The 22,371-nt window shown below is 42.0% G+C and overlaps 1 protein-coding gene across 4 annotated transcripts in view; it reads right to left on the bottom strand.

Annotated features, from left to right (window-relative positions):
* Window positions 1-9,149, bottom strand: part of Smn (survival motor neuron) — a 58,258-nt gene extending 49,109 nt beyond the window's left edge. For all 4 annotated transcript variants that reach the window (XM_053784992.1, XM_053784994.1, XM_053784993.1 and 1 more), the window contains exon 1: window positions 8,998-9,149. In XM_053784992.1, the coding sequence (XP_053640967.1) occupies window positions 8,998-9,045 (48 nt within the window). In that variant the 5' untranslated portion in view covers window positions 9,046-9,149. The remainder of the gene's footprint in view (window positions 1-8,997) is intronic.
* Window positions 9,150-22,371: the final 13,222 nt, after the last annotated feature.

Raw genomic sequence — 22,371 nt, 5'->3', positions numbered from 1 at the left:
AATGCTAACTCCCCCACTGGAAATAAGTCACTGACTTTTTTTGGGCTATCCTAGGTAATTTACACACGTTACTTTATGTATGATAACTGTACTTATGTATACCTGTACCTAAATAAACTTACTAATTCTAAATTTTGAAAAGAGCTATCTGTGTAAAAGCATCTGTAAATATATTAATAAAATTTGCTTGCTTATTTGGAAAATTATGGAATTAAAACCTTTGAGGATCTTTTGGGTCTGCTAGGTTAAGTCATCCAAAAATTTCTCTATGTATTAATAATGGTTATAATGAATTAGCAAATGTAATGTAATGCATGTAATATTTATTCCAAATACAAATTGCAGTGCATACACATTTTTTAACACATTGGTCATTTTCCATCATCATCCATTCAACAATTGCCTTGCCATATGTACAGTACTTGTACTGCAAGAAATCCACACATCTTATTTGGAAAGACATATCCAATAAGGATGCCCTAAGTGTATGCACAAGTCTTTGTGAGGAGGCCTAACAGTCTCAGGGACATCACCAACAAGGCAGATATGGTGTTGGCAAATCTTGTGAGCTCAGACAGATGCTCTGCAACATCACTGATTGATGTGTTAAGGCTTTAACACCCCCTTCCCCCATAAAAAGGAGGAAACACATTTAACATCATTTGTTAAATAGATTCCTTGCCATAAGCATAGTACATGTACCACAAGAAATCCACTACATATACCTGTCTTATTTCCACTGCCAGGGTCCTTTGATCTTCTCCACCAGGATGTTGTGTGAGCAGAGGCAACATGTGTAAGGAAACTATGCAAAACATTTTAACTTGAACTGGGATCAAACCCAGGTCCTTCTAGGGTTGCCCCTATGCTCTGGATCAAGAGGCCTTCAGTGGCATCATGACATCTCCACTGAAGGGTTAACCCAATTACATTATTATTATTGTTAATTATTATTTGTCATAGGGAAGTGTTAGGTTATAAATGTTATACAGTGCTTGGGGTAATGGGAAGCACTGAGACTCGATCCATGGAAGAGAAAGGTAGCTTCAAAAGCCCTTTACCAGCATGGAGAGCCCTCCCGTGAAGGGTATTAATCCCTAAAAATTCTTCTGCTGACTACAGCAGAACCTAACAAATCCCCAGGCCCTGATGAATTGTTTGCAAGGATTTTAAAGGAATGTAAAGAGGAACTTTGCAAACTTTTGGCTAATCTTTTCAACATATCACTACAAACTGGCACAGTGCTTGATAAGTGGAAAATGGCAAATGTAATACCTATTTACAAGGCAGGTGACAGGTCCTTAGCTTCGAACTATAGACCAATAAGCCTTGCCTCTATAGTGGGAAAATTTATGAAATCAATAATTGCCGAGGCAATTCATAGCCATCTTGATAGGCATAAATTGATAAATGAATCTCAACACGGTTTTACTAAGGGGCGTTCCTGTCTTATGAATTTACTAACTTTTTTCGCTAAGGTGTTTGAGGAGGTAGATCATGGTAATGAATATGATATTGTGTATATTCAATAAGGCTTTCGATAGAGTTCCACATCAGAGACTTTTGAGGAAGCTTAAGGCACACGGAATAGGAGAAATTTTTTCTTGGGTAGAGGCGTGGTTGACAAATAGGCAGCAAAGAGTTTGCATAAATGGGGAGAAATCAGAATGGGGGCACGTCACAAGTGGTGTTCCACAGGGGTCAGTGTTGGGCCCCTTGTTGTTCACAACTTACATAAATGACATAGATGAGGGAATAAATAGCGACATAAGCAAATTTGCTGATGACACCAAAATAGGCCGTCCAATTCAGTCTACTGAGGACATTAGTGCACTCCAGGATGATTTGAATAGACTGATGCAGTGGTCGGAGAAGTGGCAGATGCAATTTAATACAGTGGAACCCCCCCCCCCGAGTTTCGTAATTAATCCGTTCCAGAGAGCCTGCCGAAAGTCAAAATTGCCGAATGGCGAAACCATTTTCCCCATAAGAAATAATGGAAATAAAATTAATCCATTCCAGACACCCAAAAATATTAAAATAAAATATTTTTTTTCATATTAAATAAAGATTTACATACTGAAAACAATGAGAAATCAGTATACATGCATATAAAAAATAACAACATTACACTTACCTTTACTGAAGACTTCTGGGTGGATGGAAGATGGGAGGGGATAGGAGGAAGGTGTACACAATTGTTTGAAAGGAGAATCTCCTTCCATTAGGACTTCAGGTATGAAGTCCTTACCTGGGGTTACTTCCCTTCTTTGTTTTTTAAAGACACTGGCACTGGGAACAACTTGAGAGTCACTGGAACCCTATCGCACAAAATATCTATCCAGAGAGCTCTGTTTATGGCGTTTCTTTAAGATTTGTCTGAAGTGGGGCACAACACTGTCATTGTACATGTTGCCAATACGGCCTGCAAGAGCTTTGTTAGGGTGAAGTTCATCCATAAATGTTTGCACTTCAGTCCACTTTGCACAAATGTCCTTAATCTTTGCAACAACAGCACACTTTATTTCCTTTCCTTTCGCCACGATCGAAGTGATGGTTGAATGGGGTTTGCCATACATCCTGTCAAGCTCTGTAACACGCACTCCACTCTCATATTTTTCAATGATTTACTTCTTGAATTCGATGGAGTTCCCCACTTTCTTTACCAAAGGGCTTGCACTAGCTTTCCTTGGGCCCATGGCGACTTATTTAGCAGTTGCAATCACAAAAAACAATGGATTATTACGTATGAACCCACAGGGTGATGGTCACGTGTTGGTAAACAATGGCACACTGAGCGTGAATGACGTAGGAGACTGGCTATGTGTGCACGGTGACGGGCAGACGGGTACCAAACGGTCGCCGAATCACGAAACACGAGGCCAAATTTTGCCGAAAAAAATTGCCGAAAGTCGGATTTCACGAAAGTCGATGCCGCCGAAACTCGAGGGTCCATTGTATAGACAAATGCGAAGTGCTAAATGTTGGACAGGACAATAACCATGCCACTTATAAACTGAAGAGTGTAGATCTTAATACTACTGATTGTGAAAAGGATTTAGGAGTTCTGGTTATCAGTAATCTGAAACCAAGACAACAGTGCATAAGTGTTCGCAATAAAGCTAACAGAATCCTTGGCTTCATATCAAGAAGTATAAATAAAAGAACTCCTCAGGTTGTTCAACTCTATATATCCTTGGTTAGGCCTCATTTAGATTAAGCTGCACAGTTCTGGTCACTATGCTACAGAATGGATATATGTAAACGCACTGGAAAACATACAGAGGAGGATGACCAAGTTGATCCCATGTATCAGAAATCTTCCCTATGAGGATAGACTGAGGGCCCTGAATCTGCACTCTCTAGAAAGGCATAAAATTAGGGGGGATATGATTGAGGTGTATAAATGGAAAACAGGAATAAATAAAGGGGATGTAAATAGTGTGCTGAAAATATCCAGCCAAGACAGGACTTGCAGCAATGATTTCAATTTGGATAAGTTCAGATTCAGGAAGGACATTGGAAAGCACTGGTTTGGTAATAGAGTTGTGGACGAGTGGAACGAACTCCTGAGTACCGTCATAGAAGCTAAGACCTTGTGTAGTTTTAAAAATAGGTTGGATAAATACATGAGTGGGTGTGAGTTGGACCTGACTAGCTTGGGCTACCAGGTCTGGTGCTGTGCTCCTTCCTTAAGTGGAAGTGACCTGACTAGGTGGTCATTGTTCTAAGCTGGAGAGTGGCATGGACCTGCTTCACATGGGTCAGTAGGCCTGTTGCAGTGTTCCTTCTTTCTTATATTCTTACTTACTGGACTATCCTAGGTTGGTCTATATAATTTACTACATAAAACCATTATTAATTTTAAGGCTAAGTAAGTTTATTTAGGTACAGGTCCACATAAATACTTATCATACATAGTAACATGAGTAAATTACCCACCAGAATAACCTAAAAAAAAGTCAGAGAATGACTTATTTCCACTGGGGTGCATAACCAGGGCCTTTATGCCAATAATGTTAAGCACTCCTGTATTAACTGTACACTATTTTTTAGAAATAAATTTTGTCATTATCTTTATTATAGTAAACATTTCAAATTACTACATACAAGACCAACATAAACCTTCATTTACTCGGAACCCAATGGAAATAAGCCACTGACTTTTTGGGGGTCATCCTAAGTAATTTACACTAAGTATGATAATTGCGTTCCATGGCCTGGTTGGCAATACCCTTGCCTCACACAGTGTACGTGGTTCGATCCCTGGCCGGGTGGAAACACTGGGCGTGTTTCCTTACACCTATTATCCCATTCACCAAGCAGTAAGTAGCTATCAGGGTGTTAGTTGCCTGGTATGGATCGCATCCTGGGGGAACAAGACTGAAGGACACCAATGGAAATAAGACAGTCTTCAATGACACACTGACTTTCTTGGGTTAACTTAGCTGGCTAACCCTACAGGGTTAAAAATCCCAAGAAAATCTCATCTTACCTGTGCCTAAATAAACTTATTTACTAATCCAGTGTGAAGTAAGTTAATTTAGGTACACACAAGTACAATTATCATACACTATGTATGAGAATGTGCCCCCCCCCCCACCAAGAAAAAAAAAAGGTCAAGACAGAGTGATTTATTTCCATATGCTGCCTCAAGAGAATATTACATCATGTACTAATTAACAAGATACTTTATCCTCTGTCCTCTCGGGTATCTTAATGCTGGTGACGACTTGATCCGAGGAACCGACCTTAATCCTTCCCTTCCATGGAACGAACCTGACTTGCCTACCATTTCCCCCACGCACATGATCCCCCTATGGGTTTGGCACTTCCCCCCTTCCAATTTAGGTACAATACAACACAATTTTTATTTCTTTGCAAGTTTACATTGAGTTTCTGTAGTTACAATAACGAGTTACATTGCAAAGAGAGCCACTATCATGCCCATAGGCAGACTAAATTAATGGCTTACAGACTACTTAATACTAGAGAAATTGATCATAGTAAGTTACAGTTAAGTTACAATCAAGTTATAATCTGGTGATATTACATTGGGACAATTTGAAAGTACAGTGGACCCCCGGTTAACGATATTTTTTCATTCCAGAAGTATGTTCAGGTGCCAGTACTGACCGAATTTGTTCCCATAAGGAATATTGTGAAGTAGATTAGTCCATTTCAGACCCCCAAACATACACGTACAAACGAACTTACATAAATGCACTTACATAATTGGTCGCATTGGGAAGTGATCGTTAAGCGGGGGTCCACTGTATTTTGAAGCTTGTGTATATCAATAGTAAATATTTAAGTTATAACATTAAGCATTGGTGAAAGTAGTTTACAGTATGAGAATGCTACAATATGGTGTAAGGCTATATAGTTTTGTGCCGGTATTTACTCTTCAGTGTAGTATTAAGTTAGGTATAATGATTTCAATTTTGATTTAGGTAATTGGGAGTTTTTTTTGGTAAATTTAAGAATATGTATTGAGTATTGTATATTTAGTTTAGGGTTAGTTTACCTGGAGAGAGTTTCGGGGGTCAACGCCACCGCAGCCCGGTCTGTGACCAGGCCTCCTGGTGGATCAGAGCCTGATCAACCAGGCTGTTACTGCTGGCTGCACGCAAACCAACGTACGAGCCACAGCCTGGCTGGTCAGGAATCGACTTTAGGTGCTTGTCCAGTGCCCGCTTGAAGACTGCCAGGGGTCTGTTGGTAATCCCCCTTATGTATGCTGGGAGGCAGTTGAACAGTCTTGGGCCCCTGACACTTATTGTATGGTCTCTTAACGTGCTAGTGACACCCCTGCTTTTCATTGGGGAGATGTTGCATCGTCTGCCAAGTCTTTTGCTTTCATAGTGACTGATTTTCATGTGCAAGTTCGGTACTAGTCCCTCTAGGATTTTCCAGGTGTATATAATCACGTATCTTTCCCGCCTGCATTCCAGGGAATACAGGTTCAGGAACCTCAAGCACTCCCAGTAATTGAGGTGTTTTATCTCCGTTATGCACGCCGTGAAGGTTCTCTGTACATTTTCGAGGTCAGCAATTTCACCTGCCTTGAAAGCTGTTAGTGTGCAGCAACATTCCAGCCTAGATAGAACAAGTGACCTGAAGAGTGTCATCATGGGCTTGGCCTCCCTAGTTTTGAAGGTTCTCATTATCCATCCTGTCATTTTTCTAGCAGATGCGATTGATACAATGTTATGGTCCTTGAAGGTGAGATCCTCCGACATGATCACTCCCAGGTCTTTGACGTTGGTGTTTCGCTCTATTTTGTGGCCAGAATTTGTTTTGTACTCTGATGAAGATTTAATTTCCTCGTGTTTACCATATCTGAGTAATTGAAATTTCTCATCGTTGAACTTCATATTGTTTTCTGCAGCCCACTGAAAGATTTGGTTGATGTCCGCCTGGAGCCTTGTAGTGTCTGCAATGGAAGACACTGTCATGCAGATTTGGGCGTCATCTGCAAAGGAAGACACGGTGCTGTGGCTGACATCCTTGTCTATGTCAGATATGAGGATGAGGAACAAGATGGGAGCGAGTACTGTGCCTTGTGGAACAGAGCTTTTCACCGTAGCTGCCTCGGACTTTACTCTGTTGACGACTACTCTCTGTGTTCTGTTAGTGAAGAAATTATAGATCCATCGACAGACTTTTCCTGTTATTCCTTTAGCACGCATTTTGTCGAAGGCTTTTGCAAAGTCTGTATATATTACATCTGCATTCTTTTTGTCTTCTAGTGCACCTAGGACCTTGTCATAGTGATCCAATAGCTGAGACAGACAGGAGCGACCTGTTTTAAACCCATGTTGCCCTGGGTTGTGTAATTGATGGGTTTCTAGATGGGTGGTGATCTTGCTTCTTAGGACCCTTTCAAAGATTTTTATGATATGGGATGTTAGTGCTATCGGTCTGTAGTTCTTTGCTATTGCTTTACTGCCCCCTTTGTGGAGTGGGGCTATGTCTGTTGTTTTTAGTAACTGTAGGACGACCCCCGTGTCCATGCTCCCTCTCCATAGGATGGTAAAAGCTCATGATAGGGGCTTCTTGCAGTTCTTGATGAACGCGGAGTTCCATGAGTCTGGCTCTGGGGCAGAGTGCATGGGCATGTCATTTATCGCCTGTTCGAAGTCATTTGGCATCAGGATAACATCAGATAGGCTTGTGTTAACCAAATTCTGTGGCTCTCTCATAAAAAATTCATTTTGATCTTCCACTCTCAGTCTGGTTAGCGGCTTGCTAAAAACCGAGTCATATTGGGACTTGAGTAGCTCACTCATTTCCTTGCTGTCATCTGTGTAGGGCCCATCTTGTTTAAGTAGGGGCCCAATACTGGACGTTGTTCTCAACTTTGATTTGGCATAGGAGAAGAAATACTTTGGGTTTCTTTCGATTTCATTTATGGTTTTTAGTTCTTCCCGCGATTCCTGACTCCTATAAGATTCCTTTAGCTTAAGTTCGATGCTTGCTATTTCTCTGACCAGTGTCTCCCTACGCATTTCAGATATATTGACCTCTTTTAGCCGCTTTGTTATTCTTTTCCGTCGCCTGTAAAGGGAGCGCCTGTCTCTTTCTATTTTACATCTACTCCTCCTTTTTCTTAGAGGAATAAGCCTTGTGCATACATCGAGTGCCACCGAGTTAATCTGTTCTAGGCATAAGTTGGGGGTCTGTGTTGCTTAGTATATCTTCCCAGCTTATATCGGTTAGGACTTGGTTTACTTGGTCCCACTTTATGTTTTTGTTATTGAAGTTGAATTTGGTGAATACTCCCTCGTGACTAATCTCATTGTTGGTCTGGGGCTCCGCGCATACATGTCTGAACCTCAATTATGTTGTGATCTGAGTATAATGTTTTTGATATGGTGACATTTCGTATCAGATCATCATTGTTAGTGAAGATGAGGTCTAGTGTATTCTCCAGTCTAGTAGGCTCTATTATTTGCTGGTTTAAATTGAATTTTGTTTGTGGCTTGAAAAAGCCCACTGTGTGGGTGAAACGTTGTCATTAAAGGATCACATTATACTGCATGTGTGTTTATATTTCCATGGATGTTCTTTACGGTGAGTAGTTTTAGACCTTTGAATATTGGTGGAGTATGTTTTCTGGAGTGAGAATTTGTTATTATTCTGACTGCAGCCTTTTGCTTGGTTATTAGTTGTCTTGGGTGATTTAATGTTGTTGATCCTCATGAACAAATTCCGTAGGTGAGATAAGGGTATACGAGTGAGTAATACAGTGCAAGGAGAGCCGATTGTGGAACACAGTACCGTATCTTTGATAGTATGCACACCGTCTTAGAGATTTTCTTGGAAATTTGTTGTATATGGGTCTGGAATTTAAGGCTGTTGTCAAGGTGGATTCCTAAGAAATACGAAATAAGAAACAAGAATATAAGAAAGAAAGAGCACTGCGGCAGGTCTACTGGCCCATGTCAAGACAAAGACAAAGATTTATTTCTTTGCAAAGGTTACAATGTGTAAATTACATTTTTGATGTGTTAGGTACAAAGAAAGCCATTATCATGAGGGGTATTTCGGGCAGACCAATCCTAACACTTAAAAACTACTTAAGTCTAGACAAAATGAAAGTGGTTAATTTTTAATTATACAATATTTAATCTTATTATTAATGCGAGATAGTCAAAATTTTATAAGTTTATAAGATTGATAATTTTGATGTTGCACAGAGAATTATTATTATAATCAAAGAAAGCTCTAAACTCGTAGGATTATACACTTCCTGTGAGGGGGGGATGGAAGGTATTCTGGCGTAATTAAGGGAACTGGAGCACTAATCCAGTTCCCTAGATCAAGAGCCCTTCACTAGCATAAAGGAACCTCCCTTGAGGGGCACATAAGCAGAAACAATATTACTAGTAGTACAAGTACACAATACACTGAAATAAGCTAGTCAGATCCAGTCATCACTCACAAAACTAAATAAACCATAAGAATTACTAAAAACCCATGAGAATTACTCACGGCATCATTAGCGTTATAAAGAACATGTTGACTGGTGTCTGAAGCCATGGTGCTGCTCACCTCCCTGGCGGCGGCCAACAACAACAACACTAAACACTACACCACTAAAACATCTATTATACCACACTACTCCACTAAAACCTTATTACCTATCTTCTGTTTTTATTAACTTTAGGTTTAGACTTTTCGTATATAACACTTTTTTTATTTGCAATGGTGTTTAATCCACATGTAAGTAAGTAAGTATGCGTCTTATGGGCACGTGAAACTACATAAAAATTTGCCCGAATACATCACATACTGGTGGCTTTCTTTTAATAATGACTGAATTTGATTTAACAATGATTTATTACATATAAACTACATTATTTTTGTACCGCATGAACAAAAGTAAAATTTGAATTTGAATTTGAATTGTAATTTGAGCTAACTTACTGTCTGCTTTAAATAAAAACAGATGTACAACTTAAGCAAACAATGATCAATTTCTCTAGTATTAAGTATAGTCTGTAAGCCATTAATTTAATCTGCCCATAATTATTATTAAAGATTAGCCGGTATTCTCCCGGCCCGGGCCTTTTCCAAGTGGTGGCCCGGCCTTGGCTCCCTCTTTAGGGAGTGTCTGAGACCTAAGTCTCCCATGGGAGGAGGCACAAGTACCTCCTCATCTTTGGGACCAACTGTCCCCAGGCCTAGCCACAAGCTAGGCCTCTCTGGTCTGCCATCCCCGCCACAAGGGGACAAATGGGAATGACAGTCTTATGAGCTAAAGGCTCGGGCTCAGGCACCTACCCTACCCTAGAAGGGTTAGGCATGGTATCGATGCCCATAATGCCATGGCATGATAGTGGCTCTTTGCACTGCAACTCATTATTGTATCTACAGAATTTCAATGTAAACTTGCAAAGAAATAAAAATTGTATTGTATTATACTGTGTTATTATTATTATTATTATTATTATTATTATTATTATTATTATTATTATTATTATTATTATTATTATTTGTGGAAAATACTGTATATATTTTCCAGAAATTCAGTATTTATATGTAAATAGATGGCCATACTGTATTTAATAATATTTATGTCATAGAAAACGGAAAGCCTGCGTCTGGGCAGACGAGACTCGCCATCTTGGCTTTGAATTTTGTACAAACGTTGGTGTAATGGGAAGAATTTTTCGTGCTCTAGAGGTTAAAATTGTGTTGACACCTCTCAAATAGGAGGCGAAATTGGTGGATGTGCATTCCTGCATAACTTGAGATATCAGACGACTGGACAAGACAGCTCCAGGAACCTCAGATAAGCTCTCTAGATTTGTGTGTAATTCTGGCCAGCATTATTTTCATAGATTTAGTTAGAGTGAGGTTTTCTGAGTATGATATACATTAATCTCCAGTCAAATTGGTGAGTGATATTAAAATATATTTTCCTTCTGTTATGTAATTGTGTATATACATAACCATTTATTATTTTTAATATACAGTCCACAAAATTTATATATTTACCAGTATTCCTGGTGTATGTATATTTCATTTAATTAATAGGTCCAGAGCAACTTGTGGTTATGACAGTGGTAGGTATCGAAGGGGGACATTTTTTGCGACCTAGGTGTCCCAAATTCCTACTTGTCTATGTAACACTGATAAATAATAATTATCTTTGTTATCATTTACTGTTATGTACATAATTAGTTACATTCAGATAAATGCAATTTTCCACATTATTATTATTATTAAAACACGTCTTTAATGTGACCTGAATTATACACAGATAATGTTATATATCCATTCTATCAACAGCAACCCTGTTCCTGTTATCACCAATATATTACAACACATGTTATAACCGAAAATAAATTCTACCTCAGTATTTATCACTACAAATCTTAAACCAAACTGTTATAAATAAAAATCCGAAATATCTTAAATCATAGTCAGTTTAATATCTTTAATATGCACCCCATACCCATGGTGTGGGTGGTAGTCATCCCATACCCATGGTTAGGGTGGTAGTCACCACATACCCATGGTGTGGGTGGGAGTCACCACATACCCATGGTGTGGGTGGGAGTCACCACATACCCATGGTGTGGGTGGCAGTCACCACATACCCATGGTGTGGGTGGCAGTCACCACATACCCATGGTGTGGGTGGCAGTCACCACATACCCATGGTGTGGGTAGCAGTCAAAAGATCACAGAGGTACACAATGGGTTCAGGGAGTGGACCACAAAGTTATGACAGCTGAACAAGTTACACTGGTAATGAACTGTTTACATGTTTATATCCGGTCACAAGCGTAATTAATTATTTATGCAGACATGAATTAGGTCACACACAAACACACACAATAAATCATAAAGCAACTTTTTATTTATAATGTCAGAGACTGCAAACTATAGCAGTCTAGTAACCTAATTAAACACTTGTTCAGTAGTTATAAGCTAATTTTAAGGCTGTTCGAAATGTTGGACATAACCTGGAGCTTTCTATAAAATATGTTAATTAAGTCAATTAAGCCTATGTTAATTGAACACTGTACTTATAGAAATAAAGAATATTATCATTATGCAGAGTTGACCTGTGATAAACCTCTCAAAAAAAGTCAACCATTGGAAATTATATACAATATCGACAAGTCAATGAGTAAGACACATGTGCAACAGTTGGGTATCTTTATTGTTGAAACGTTTCGCCTACACGGTAGGCTTCTTCAGTCAAATTCAGAGGAGAATAAATATGTAGACAGCAGTAGTAAAGATAATGTGACCAGTCCATCAATCCTGAAGGTAGTCAGTCCCTTAACCTGGCGCTGAACTCTCCAGGCTGAGGGACTAACCACCTCAAGAAATCCTTCAAGGTTCATGGGCCGATCACATCGTCTTTACCTAGCCAGTACTCCTGCTGTCTACATATTTATTTATTCATTCTCCTCCGGATATAACTGAAGAAGTCTACCGTATAAGCAAAACATCTGATCAATAAAGATACCGAACTGTTGCATGTGTCTTAGTGCGATAATTTACCTGAAGATACCATTACATTAAAATTCCTTCGAATACCCTAATTTTTAAGTATTCACTGTTTAGTAATTTTAAATTCTAGTCTTAGTGTGTCTGATATGGTTTGCATAACTATGGTGTTACAAGCTTCAAACAATGACAAAGTCTGTTTCCTTATAAAGTTTACAATGTGTGGCTTACATGTTATAAATCTTAATTACAAAGAAGGCCACTAGCAGGCCTAGGCATTTGGGGCAGTACACATAATTATAATTATTATACCTAATAATATGTGTAAATTACCTAGGATAACCCCAAAAGACTCAGTAACTGATTTCCATTGGTGTCCTCCTTCACGGGAAGTGAAATTGTGTTTATATAATATACAAAAACAAGTATATTATACAAATGATATACAATGTATATCAAGAAATTATCAAAATCATATCCACTTAAAGTTTACTTTCAGAGTATCCACTGTGTCTATGATAGTATATAGGTTACATGCAGCCTTAATGATTTCCTAACGCCAAGTTTTAAACCTAATTAAACATTTAACCAAATAATTAAGAATAATAATTGTAAAATTAAAAGGGAAATGCCAAAAACAATGTAAAATCATATGGACCAAATTTAAAAATTGCACTATTGACTGTTATGATTGTTTAATTTGTGATGATTTAATTAATTATGCTTTGGTTACTGCCTCACAGACTGCCTCTACATAAAGTAACTTTTTTTATTAACACCAACTTACATAATAAGATATTACAAGGACCCTAATGGAAATAAGTCACTTTGACTTTTTTCTGGATTATACTAGGTAATCTAAACATATACTGCTATGTATGACAGTTTATGTAACTGCATTTATGTGTACCTGTACCTGAATAAACTTACCGTTGAATTTACAGACTACGAGTTGTTATCCTATTTAAGAAGCTTTCATAGTCTAACCGCATCTTAGGTATTCTACCTCCCACCTTACTACAAACACAGGAACCCACGACAAACACAGGTACTTACGACAAACACAGGTACCTACAACAAACACAGGTACTTACGACAAACAGGTACCTACAACAAACACAGGTACCCACGACAAACACAGGCACCCACAACAAACACAGGTACCCACTACCCACAACAAATACACAGATACTCACGACAAATACACGGGAACTCACAACGAATACACAGGTACCCACGACAAACACCCAATTAGCTATTATTTGGTAAACTGGTGTAACAGGTGTAAGTCACGATGAAGAACTAGACACCTGTGCAACATCTGGGTGTCTTTATTGCAGATGTTTCGCAATCCAGTGGCTTTATCAATACTTCCACTGAAGAATCCTTCCTACCAGTGACAATGCCTTCGTCTGCTGCACGTCCCTCACCTGACGCCAGTATATAAGCGCCAGTCTTCATGACTGTGGTTCAGACTCTTCACGACTACGGTGCTCTTCATCAAACTCCAAGGATGAGGGACTGATTACCTCATCTTTTGTATATAGTTCTAGTGTCTTCCAGTTATGTCTTTTCAATTTGTATTGATAAAGCCACTGGATGGCGAAACATCTACAATAAAAATACCCAGATGTTGCACATGTGTCTAATTCTTCATCTTGCCGGTATTCATATCATGCATGTACAGGTGTAAGTCACGGGGATAACCTGTCCACACAGGTGAAACACTAGGTCACTTAAAGTTACCAAGTTAAATGGGGCCCCAAATTAGAGGGGAAAACTAATTAAAAAAAAAGAGAAAAGTGAAAAATGCAACTAAAAATTGGAAACTCATTACTACAGTTCCCATTAGCGTACCGAGGCAGTTTTTATAAGACATCGGCCGTCTCCTACCAAGGTAGGGTGACCCAAAAGAGGAAACACATTCACCATCACTCATTCCATAACTATCTTGCCAGAATTGCCTAGACATCATATTTTAAATGACTCTCCGAACTGCAACTACCCCACCCTTCCTTCAGAGTGCAAAAATTGTACTTACTACCTCCAGGAACCAAGTCCTGAAGCCCTTCATAACTTTGCTCACATTCCAACAGCACGTCAAGATAGTTTGATGGATGCTCAGGGGTCTAGCCTGGGAAGTCCCTATATACTTCCTTTTTTTTTCATCCATTCCAGCTTATACATTCTCTTGGCCATCTACACTGCAACTACAGGCGCTACCACTTGTGTAATGAACCATAAGCACATATTGGAAAGTCAACGTTGGTGTAACAAGCTAATTTTATCAAAGATGTCACATAAAATTACATTGATGGGGAAAGACTCAGAGGAAAGCAGAACAAAAGAACGTTAATGAGTCTTACAAGTCGTAATATTTTTCTTTATCTATAGACACAGCCTAGTACTGTTTGTAGTACTTTTCAGTATCTAATTATTATTATTATTATAATCAAGGGGAAGCGCTAAACCCGGAGGATTATACAGCGCCTGGGGGGGGGATGTGGAAGGCATTCAGGCTTAATTCGGGGAACTGGAGCACAGATCCAATTCCCTAAATCAAGAGCCCCTCACCAACATCAAGGTTTCAGTACCTAAGCTTTTGGGCCATTGTATGATTACACAAGCCCTTGTGGCTTAGCGCTTCTTTTTGATTATAATAATAATAATGTATGATTACACAGTCCTAAATCTGTATGAATATACAGTGATTGGTTTGAGGTTGGAGTTGGGCCCCTCTAGGCGCCTTGATGCAGACTATGGAGGGCCTTTCACTCAAGGAACTGCGCCTCTTCTCCCCTGCCCTCTGTTGCACGAGATTGTTCCCCAGGAGCTGCTTGACCCCTACAGGTTTAGTGCTTCCCCCTAATTGTATTAATAATGAAATCAGGGGCGAGTTTGGGTTCAAAATTGAAGTTAGTACAATAGGTCAGTTTTGTAAAAGTCTAGTGTTCAGGATGTGGACTCTCAACAAGGTCAATGTGTATAAAGGTGTTAATGTTGAAAGTTAGGTCTGAGTGCTATCTGACAGGCATGTCAGTCTTAATTTATTATTGCATTCACCGATAAGCGCTGAACCCGTAGGGGTCATACAGCGCCTGAGGTAATGGAAGGCATTCAGATTCGATTCAAAGAATTGGAACACAGGTCCAACTCCTTAGATCCGGAGTCCCTCACCTGCATCATTGAACCTCCCTTGAGAGAACAGTCTATTAGGGGGTCAATGGTGGATCGGCATTTTTTTAAACCTAAACTGATGAAGGGATAAAGATTTTTGGGTGTCAACCAAATTAATCATTAGTTAACCAAGCGTGCCAACAACTTACAGCAGAAACAATACACTGGTAAGAGCGATGGGTATATGAGGCGTCGTGGCCTGAGGTGACTGGCTTTTGAAAATGGAGGACTATCGCACTTTTCCATCGAAGAGATACACTCCCTTCCAACCAAATCCTATTGAAAAGGTGTAAAAGGAAGCCTAGTTCGATAGAGTGCAGTCACTGTAGCTTATGTCCCTCCACATTCTTCAGTGGGTCTTTGACCAATCTCTGCGTAACATTCTCTCCTGTTAGCTCCCGGTGAAGCACTAAATCCGCAGGGGTTATAGTGCATGGGAGTGGACAATAAACAATAATGATATAATCAATTCAAGTGCTAAATCAGTATGGGGTATACAACGCTGTGGGCAGGGATGTGCAAGGGTAGGAGTGCGCGAAGGTTAGGTTAGGGGTGAGCAAGGGATAGAGGTGGTATAGGGTAGGGGTGCACGAATGTAGGGGGGCTAGTGTAGGGGTACACGAGTGTGGAGGGGCTAGTGTAGGGGTGCACGATTGAAGGGGGCTAGTGTAGGGGTGCAAGATTGTAGGGGTGTACGATTGTAGGGGACTAGTGTAAGGGTGCACGTGTAGGGGGCTAGTGTAGGGGTGCACGTGGAGGGGTGCACGTGTAGGGGTGCACGAGTGTAGGAGGGGCTATTATTATTATAATTATGGGGAAGCGCTAAACCCGTAGGATTATACAGCGTCTGTAGATTTAATTTAGGGAACTGGAGCACAGTTCAAATTCCCTAAATCAAGAGCGCTTCACCAGCATCAAGGAACCTCCCTTGAGGGGCGTAGGCAGGCTAGAGTAGGGATGCGCGAGGGTAGGGATGCGCGAGGGTAGGGATGCGCGAGGGTAGGGATGCGCGAGGGTAGGGATGCGCGAGGGTAGGGATGCACGAGGGTAGGGATGCGCGAGGGTAGGGATGCACGAGGGTAGGGATGCACGTGGGTAGGGATGCACGAGGGTAAGGACGCTCGAGGGTAGGGATGCACGAGGGTAGGGATGCGCGAGGGTAGGGATGCACGAGGGTAGGGATGCACGTGGGTAGGGATGCACGAGGGTAGGGATGCACGAGGGTAGGGATGCACGTGGGTAGGGATGCACGTGGGTAGGGATGGACGAGGGTAGGGATGCACGAGGGTAGGGATGCACGAGGGTAGAGATGCACGAGGGTAGGGATGCTCGAGGGTAGGGATGCACGAGGGTAGGGATGCACGAGGGTAGGGATGCTCGAGGGTAGGGATGCACGAGGGTAGAGATGCACGAGGGTAGGAATGCACGAGGGTAGGGATGCACGAGGGTAGGGATGCACGAGGGTAGGGGTGCACGTGGGTAGGGATGCACGGGGGTAGGGATGCACGTGGGTAGGGATGCACGAGGGTAGGGATGCTCGAAGGTAGGGATGCGCGAGGGTAGGGATGCACGAGGGTAGGGATGCACGAGGGTAGGGATGCACGAGGGTAGGGATGCTCGAGGGTAGGGATGTACGTGGGTAGGGATGCACGAGGGTAGGGATGCACGAGGGTAGGGATGCACGAGGGTAGGGATGCACGAGGGTAGGGATGCACGTGGGTAGGGATGCACGAGGGTAGGGATGCGCGAGGGTAGGGATGCACGAGGGTAGGGATGCACGAGGGTAGGGATGCTCGAGGGTAGGGATGTACGTGGGTAGGGATGCACGTGGGTAGGGATGCTCGAGGGTAGGGATGCACGAGGGTAGGGATGCACGTGGGTAGGGATGCACGTGGGTAGGGATGCACGAGGGTAGGGATGCACGAGGGTAGGGATGCACGAGGGTAGGGATGCACGGGGGTAGGGATGCACGAGGGTAGGGATGCTCGAGGGTAGGGATGCACGAGGGTAGGGATGCACGAGGGTAGGGATGCACGAGGGTAGGGATGCTCGAGGGTAGGGATGCACGGGGGTAGGGATGCACGAGGGTAGGGATGCTCGAGGGTAGGGATGCACGAGGGTAGGGATGCACGAGGGTAGGGATGCACGGGGGTAGGGATGCACGAGGGTAGGGATGCTCGAAGGTAGGGATGCACGAGGGTAGGGATGCACGAGGGTAGGGATGCGCGAGGGTAGGGATGCGCGAGGGTAGGGATGCGCGAGGGTAGGGATGCTCGAGGGTAGGGATGCACGTGGGTAGGGATGCACGAGGGTAGGGATGCACGAGGGTAGGGATGCACGAGGGTAGGGATGCGCGAGGGTAGGGATGCGCGAGGGTAGGGATGCACGAGGGTAGGGATGCACGAGGGTAGGCATGCACGAGGGTAGGGATGCACGAGGGTAGGGATGCACGAGGGTAGGGATGCACGAGGGTAGGGATGCGCGAGGGTAGGGATGCACGAGGGTAGGGATGCTCGAGGGTAGGGATGCACGAGGGTAGGGATGCACGAGGGTAGGGATGCACGAGGGTAGGGATGCACGTGGGTAGGGATGCACGTGGGTAGGGATGCACGAGGGTAGGGATGCACGAGGGTAGGGATGCACGAGGGTAGGGATGCACGAGGGTAGGGATGCACGAGGGTAGAGATGCACGAGGGTAGGGATGCACGAGGGTAGGGATGCACGAGGGTAGGGATGCACGAGGGTAGGGATGCACGAGGGTAGGGATGCACGTGGGTAGGGATGCACGTGGGTAGGGATGCACGAGGGTAGGGATGCACGAGGGTAGGGATGCACGAGGGTAGGGATGCACGAGGGTAGGGATGCACGAGGGTAGGGATGCACGAGGGTAGGGATGCACGAGGGTAGGGATGCACGAGGGTAGGGATGCACGAGGGTAGGGATGCACGAGGGTAGGGATGCACGAGGGTAGGGATGCACGAGGGTAGGGATGCTCGAGGGTAGGGATGCACGAGGGTAGGGATGCACGAGGGTAGGGATGCACGAGGGTAGGGATGCACGTGGGTAGGGATGCACGTGGGTAGGGATGCACGAGGGTAGGGATGCACGAGGGTAGGGATGCACGAGGGTAGGGATGCACGAGGGTAGGGATGCACGAGGGTAGGGATGCACGAGGGTAGGGATGCACGAGGGTAGGGATGCACGAGGGTAGGGATGCACGAGGGTAGGGATGCTCGAAGGTAGGGATGCACGAGGGTAGGGATGCACGAGGGTAGGGATGCACGAGGGTAGGGATGCACGAGGGTAGGGATGCACGAGGGTAGGGATGCACGAGGGTAGGGATGCACGAGGGTAGGGATGCACGAGGGTAGGGATGCACGAGGGTAGGGATGCACGAGGGTAGGGATGCACGAGGGTAGGGATGCACGAGGGTAGGGATGCACGAGGGTAGGGATGCACGAGGGTAGGGATGCACGAGGGTAGGGATGCACGAGGGTAGAAGTGGGCGAGGAAAGGGATAATGCAGCTGGGGTCTACCTGCCCGGAAGGTGTTTCGGGGGTCAACGCCCCCGCGGCCCGGTCCTTGACCAGGCCTGGGCAGTAAAATCGAAATCATAGTTGGTGCAGTTTAGTTAGTTTAACGTCTTTATTAAGCACTTCATAACCACCACCAGGTGGGAGTAGTCGAATTATAACCAATGGGTGAGTGCTAAACCCGTAGGGTTATACAGCGCCTGGGGGGGGGGAATGGAAGGTATTCAGACTTAATTCAGGGAACTAGAGCACAGATCCAATTCCCTAGATCAAGAGCCCCTGAACAGCGTCAAGGAACCTACCTTGAGGGGAAAAAGATTACAACCCATCCACAGGTGGGCGTAGTCAAAAAGATTACAACCCATGTACAGGGGTAGTCAAAAAGATTACAACCCATGTACAGGGGTAGTCAAAAAGATTACAACCCATGTACAGGGGTAGTCAAAAAGATTACAACCCATGTACAGGGGTAGTCAAAAAGATTACAACCCATGTACAGGGGTAGTCAAAAATATTACAACCAATGTACAGGGGTAGTCAAAAATATTACAACCCATGTACAGGGGTAGTCAAAAAGATTACAACCCATGTACAGGGGTAGTCAAAAAGATTACAACCCATGTACAGGGGTTGTCAAAAAGATTACAACCCATGTACAGGGGTAGTCAAAAAGATTAAAACCCATGTACAGGGGTTGTCAAAAAGATTACAACCCATGTACAGGGGTTGTCAAAAAGATTACAACCCATGTACAGGGGTAGTCAAAAATATTACAACCCATGTACAGGGGTAGTCAAAAAGATTACAACCCATGTACAGGGGTAGTCAAAAAGATTACAACCCATGTACAGGGGTTGTCAAAAATATTACAACCCATGTACAGGGGTAGTCAAAAAGATTAAAACCCATGTACAGGGGTTGTCAAAAACATTACAACCCATGTACAGGGGTAGTCAAAAAGATTACAACCCATGTACAGGGGTTGTCAAAAAGATTACAACCCATGTACAGGGGTTGTCAAAAAGATTACAACCCATGTACAGGGGTAGTCAAAAAGATTACAACCCATGTACAGGGGTAGTCAAAAAGATTACAACCCATGTACAGGGGTAGTCAAAAAGATTACAACCCATGTACAGGGGTTGTCAAAAAGATTACAACCCATGTACAGGGGTAGTCAAAAAGATTAAAACCCATGTACAGGGGTTGTCAAAAACATTACAACCCATGTACAGGGGTAGTCAAAAAGATTACAACCCATGTACAGGGGTTGTCAAAAAGATTACAACCCATGTACAGGGGTAGTCAAAAAGATTACAACCCATGTACAGGGGTAGTCAAAAAGATTACAACCCATGTACAGGGGTAGTCAAAAAGATTACAACCCATGTACAGGGGTTGTCAAAAAGATTAGAGGCACATAATGGGAATAATAACTGGGCCGCAAAGTTTTGAAAACTAAACAAGTTACAATATTAATAAACTATTTACATGTTTTTATCTGGTTACAATCTTTATGAAGTATTTATGAGACATGAATTATGTTACACATAAAAATATTACTTTACATTTTAGCAAGGTATACTTGTAAAAATAAAAGTTTACAGTTACAGTTATATTTACAGTGGACAAAGTCGGGGTATTTTGTACATAAAATTTAGTTAATATACCACTGCGGATTAAGTACTTTGAAATTTCTGAATGAGTAGTCTCCGAATTCATTATTTTTTTGTATTCCAGCACATAATGATGCAAGCTGTGACAACTCTCCATCTAACAAAGTTTACATTTAGTTTGGTTAATAGGTTAGTTCTCCATAACAAGGCAGAGTCAGTGTGAAGGAAGGAAGGTACTTTCAACAAGACTATAGTGTGTTAGGGCGGTGACAATGTCGGAACTGAACCCTGTGTGGCCACTGATAGACAGGACAATCTATTAAGATACAGTGGAGAGACAGTGCGACCTGACAGTTCTCACATTATTATTATTATAACCAAAAAGAAGCGCTAAGCCACAAGGACTATACAGCGACAGTTCTCACAGATCAGTGATTGTTGGTTCTCTATGTGGTATCCTTGAATGAGTCGTGTGTGTCACCTTCATAAATACGAGAGCCAGTCTCCCTAACTCGGCAGTTGCAACATGACCAGAATTACAATAATGGTTGGAGAGAAAATAATTTGTTGCATTTTAACTCGGACCAAAAGTACTGCCGGTGCTTGTGGAGTTGCTCAGACTAATATAATAAATTTAAGTGCTAAACCCATATGGGTCATACAGCACTGCGGGGAGGGATGTGCAAAAGCCAGTAGTGAGGGGGTTGGTGCAAGAGTAAAACTTAAAACATAGGTGGTGCATTAGGTTAGTTTTCGTTAAAAAAAAAAATATGTCAAATCTCTGTCAAAGGCAGAACCTTCAAAATTGACGGACTGAACACATCGACTCCAGGCTGAGGGACTGATTACCTTATTCTCCACATCTTCCACCGTTCTTCTCTGTACTGGATTGAAGAAGCCACTGGCCGGCGATACGTTTCCTCAATAAAGATTCTCAAATGTTGCACAAGTGTTATTGATGTCAGCTAGGTCTGTATACCTTGTACGTGTACTTGTAGTAAATAAAGATAATAATAATAATAATAATTATTATTATTATTACATACTCTGTGTCTCCCTACTCTCCGCCACGTCAAGTGAAATGCCAAATTATGTTCCTGGATAAACCATACCACAGGTGGGATTTGAACCCGCGTCAGAGTCTCAGAACTCCAGACCGTTTTGAGACTTTCTAACCACGGGTTCAAATCCCACCCGTGGTATGGTTTGTTTGCAATCGTGTCATTACGATTTCGCGAGTTATGTTCCTGGATCATATGCAACAGCAAGAGAAATTACGGGCACAGGCATCAGCTGGAACTTTTCATACGTCAGTGTTTCAGTAGTTAACGTAGGCTGGGTAGTGAAAGTCAAGTGTTTATTAGATAACTTTATGAAAAATAAGACAAGCGAGTCATATTTACACTAGCAAATGTGTGAGACAAGGAGAGATTATCACACCTCTGGCAATGCTTCGTATTTCTAGAGAAGCTAAATAATAGGAAAGAGAGAGAGAGACAAAGAAAGAGACAGAGAGAGAATACTGAAGGAAAAAAGTGTTAGTGATAACAGTAAGATAATATTTGAGAAGCAGCAAGACACTACAGACAGTTACCAAACAATACAAATGAAATACAATTCACTTTAATATCATAAATTCTACTCAAACGATTCTTCGAGCTATAGGGTTTTACCTATCTAAAACTATATATATATATATATATATATATATATATATATATATATATATATATATATATATATATATATATATATATATATATATATATATATATATAATTTATTTATTTATATATCCTTAACAGTAATTTATTGAAGGCAAAACCACGTACTTAAAAATGACGTGATTCAATCCTAAGGAGTTACAAATGTACAAAGGCAAATGTTTTCTTACACTGACTTTTATACAATTCCACCATCTTAGATTATAAACATATATAATATTTTTGTTTCTTTAACAACCTGTAAACCTCAAAATTATTTTTTTGTCTATTCGTAAGAAAAAGAATAATAATTAAAAGCTATTTACACATATACAAAAAAAATAACGTATTAGCGTGTCATTTTTTTG

The sequence above is a fragment of the Cherax quadricarinatus genome, chromosome 51 (genome assembly GCF_038502225.1).
Source record: "Cherax quadricarinatus isolate ZL_2023a chromosome 51, ASM3850222v1, whole genome shotgun sequence".
Lineage (NCBI taxonomy): Eukaryota > Metazoa > Arthropoda > Malacostraca > Decapoda > Parastacidae > Cherax > Cherax quadricarinatus.
The sequence above is the reverse complement of the archived record's forward strand: the minus strand, read 5'-3'. Positions and strand labels throughout refer to the sequence as shown.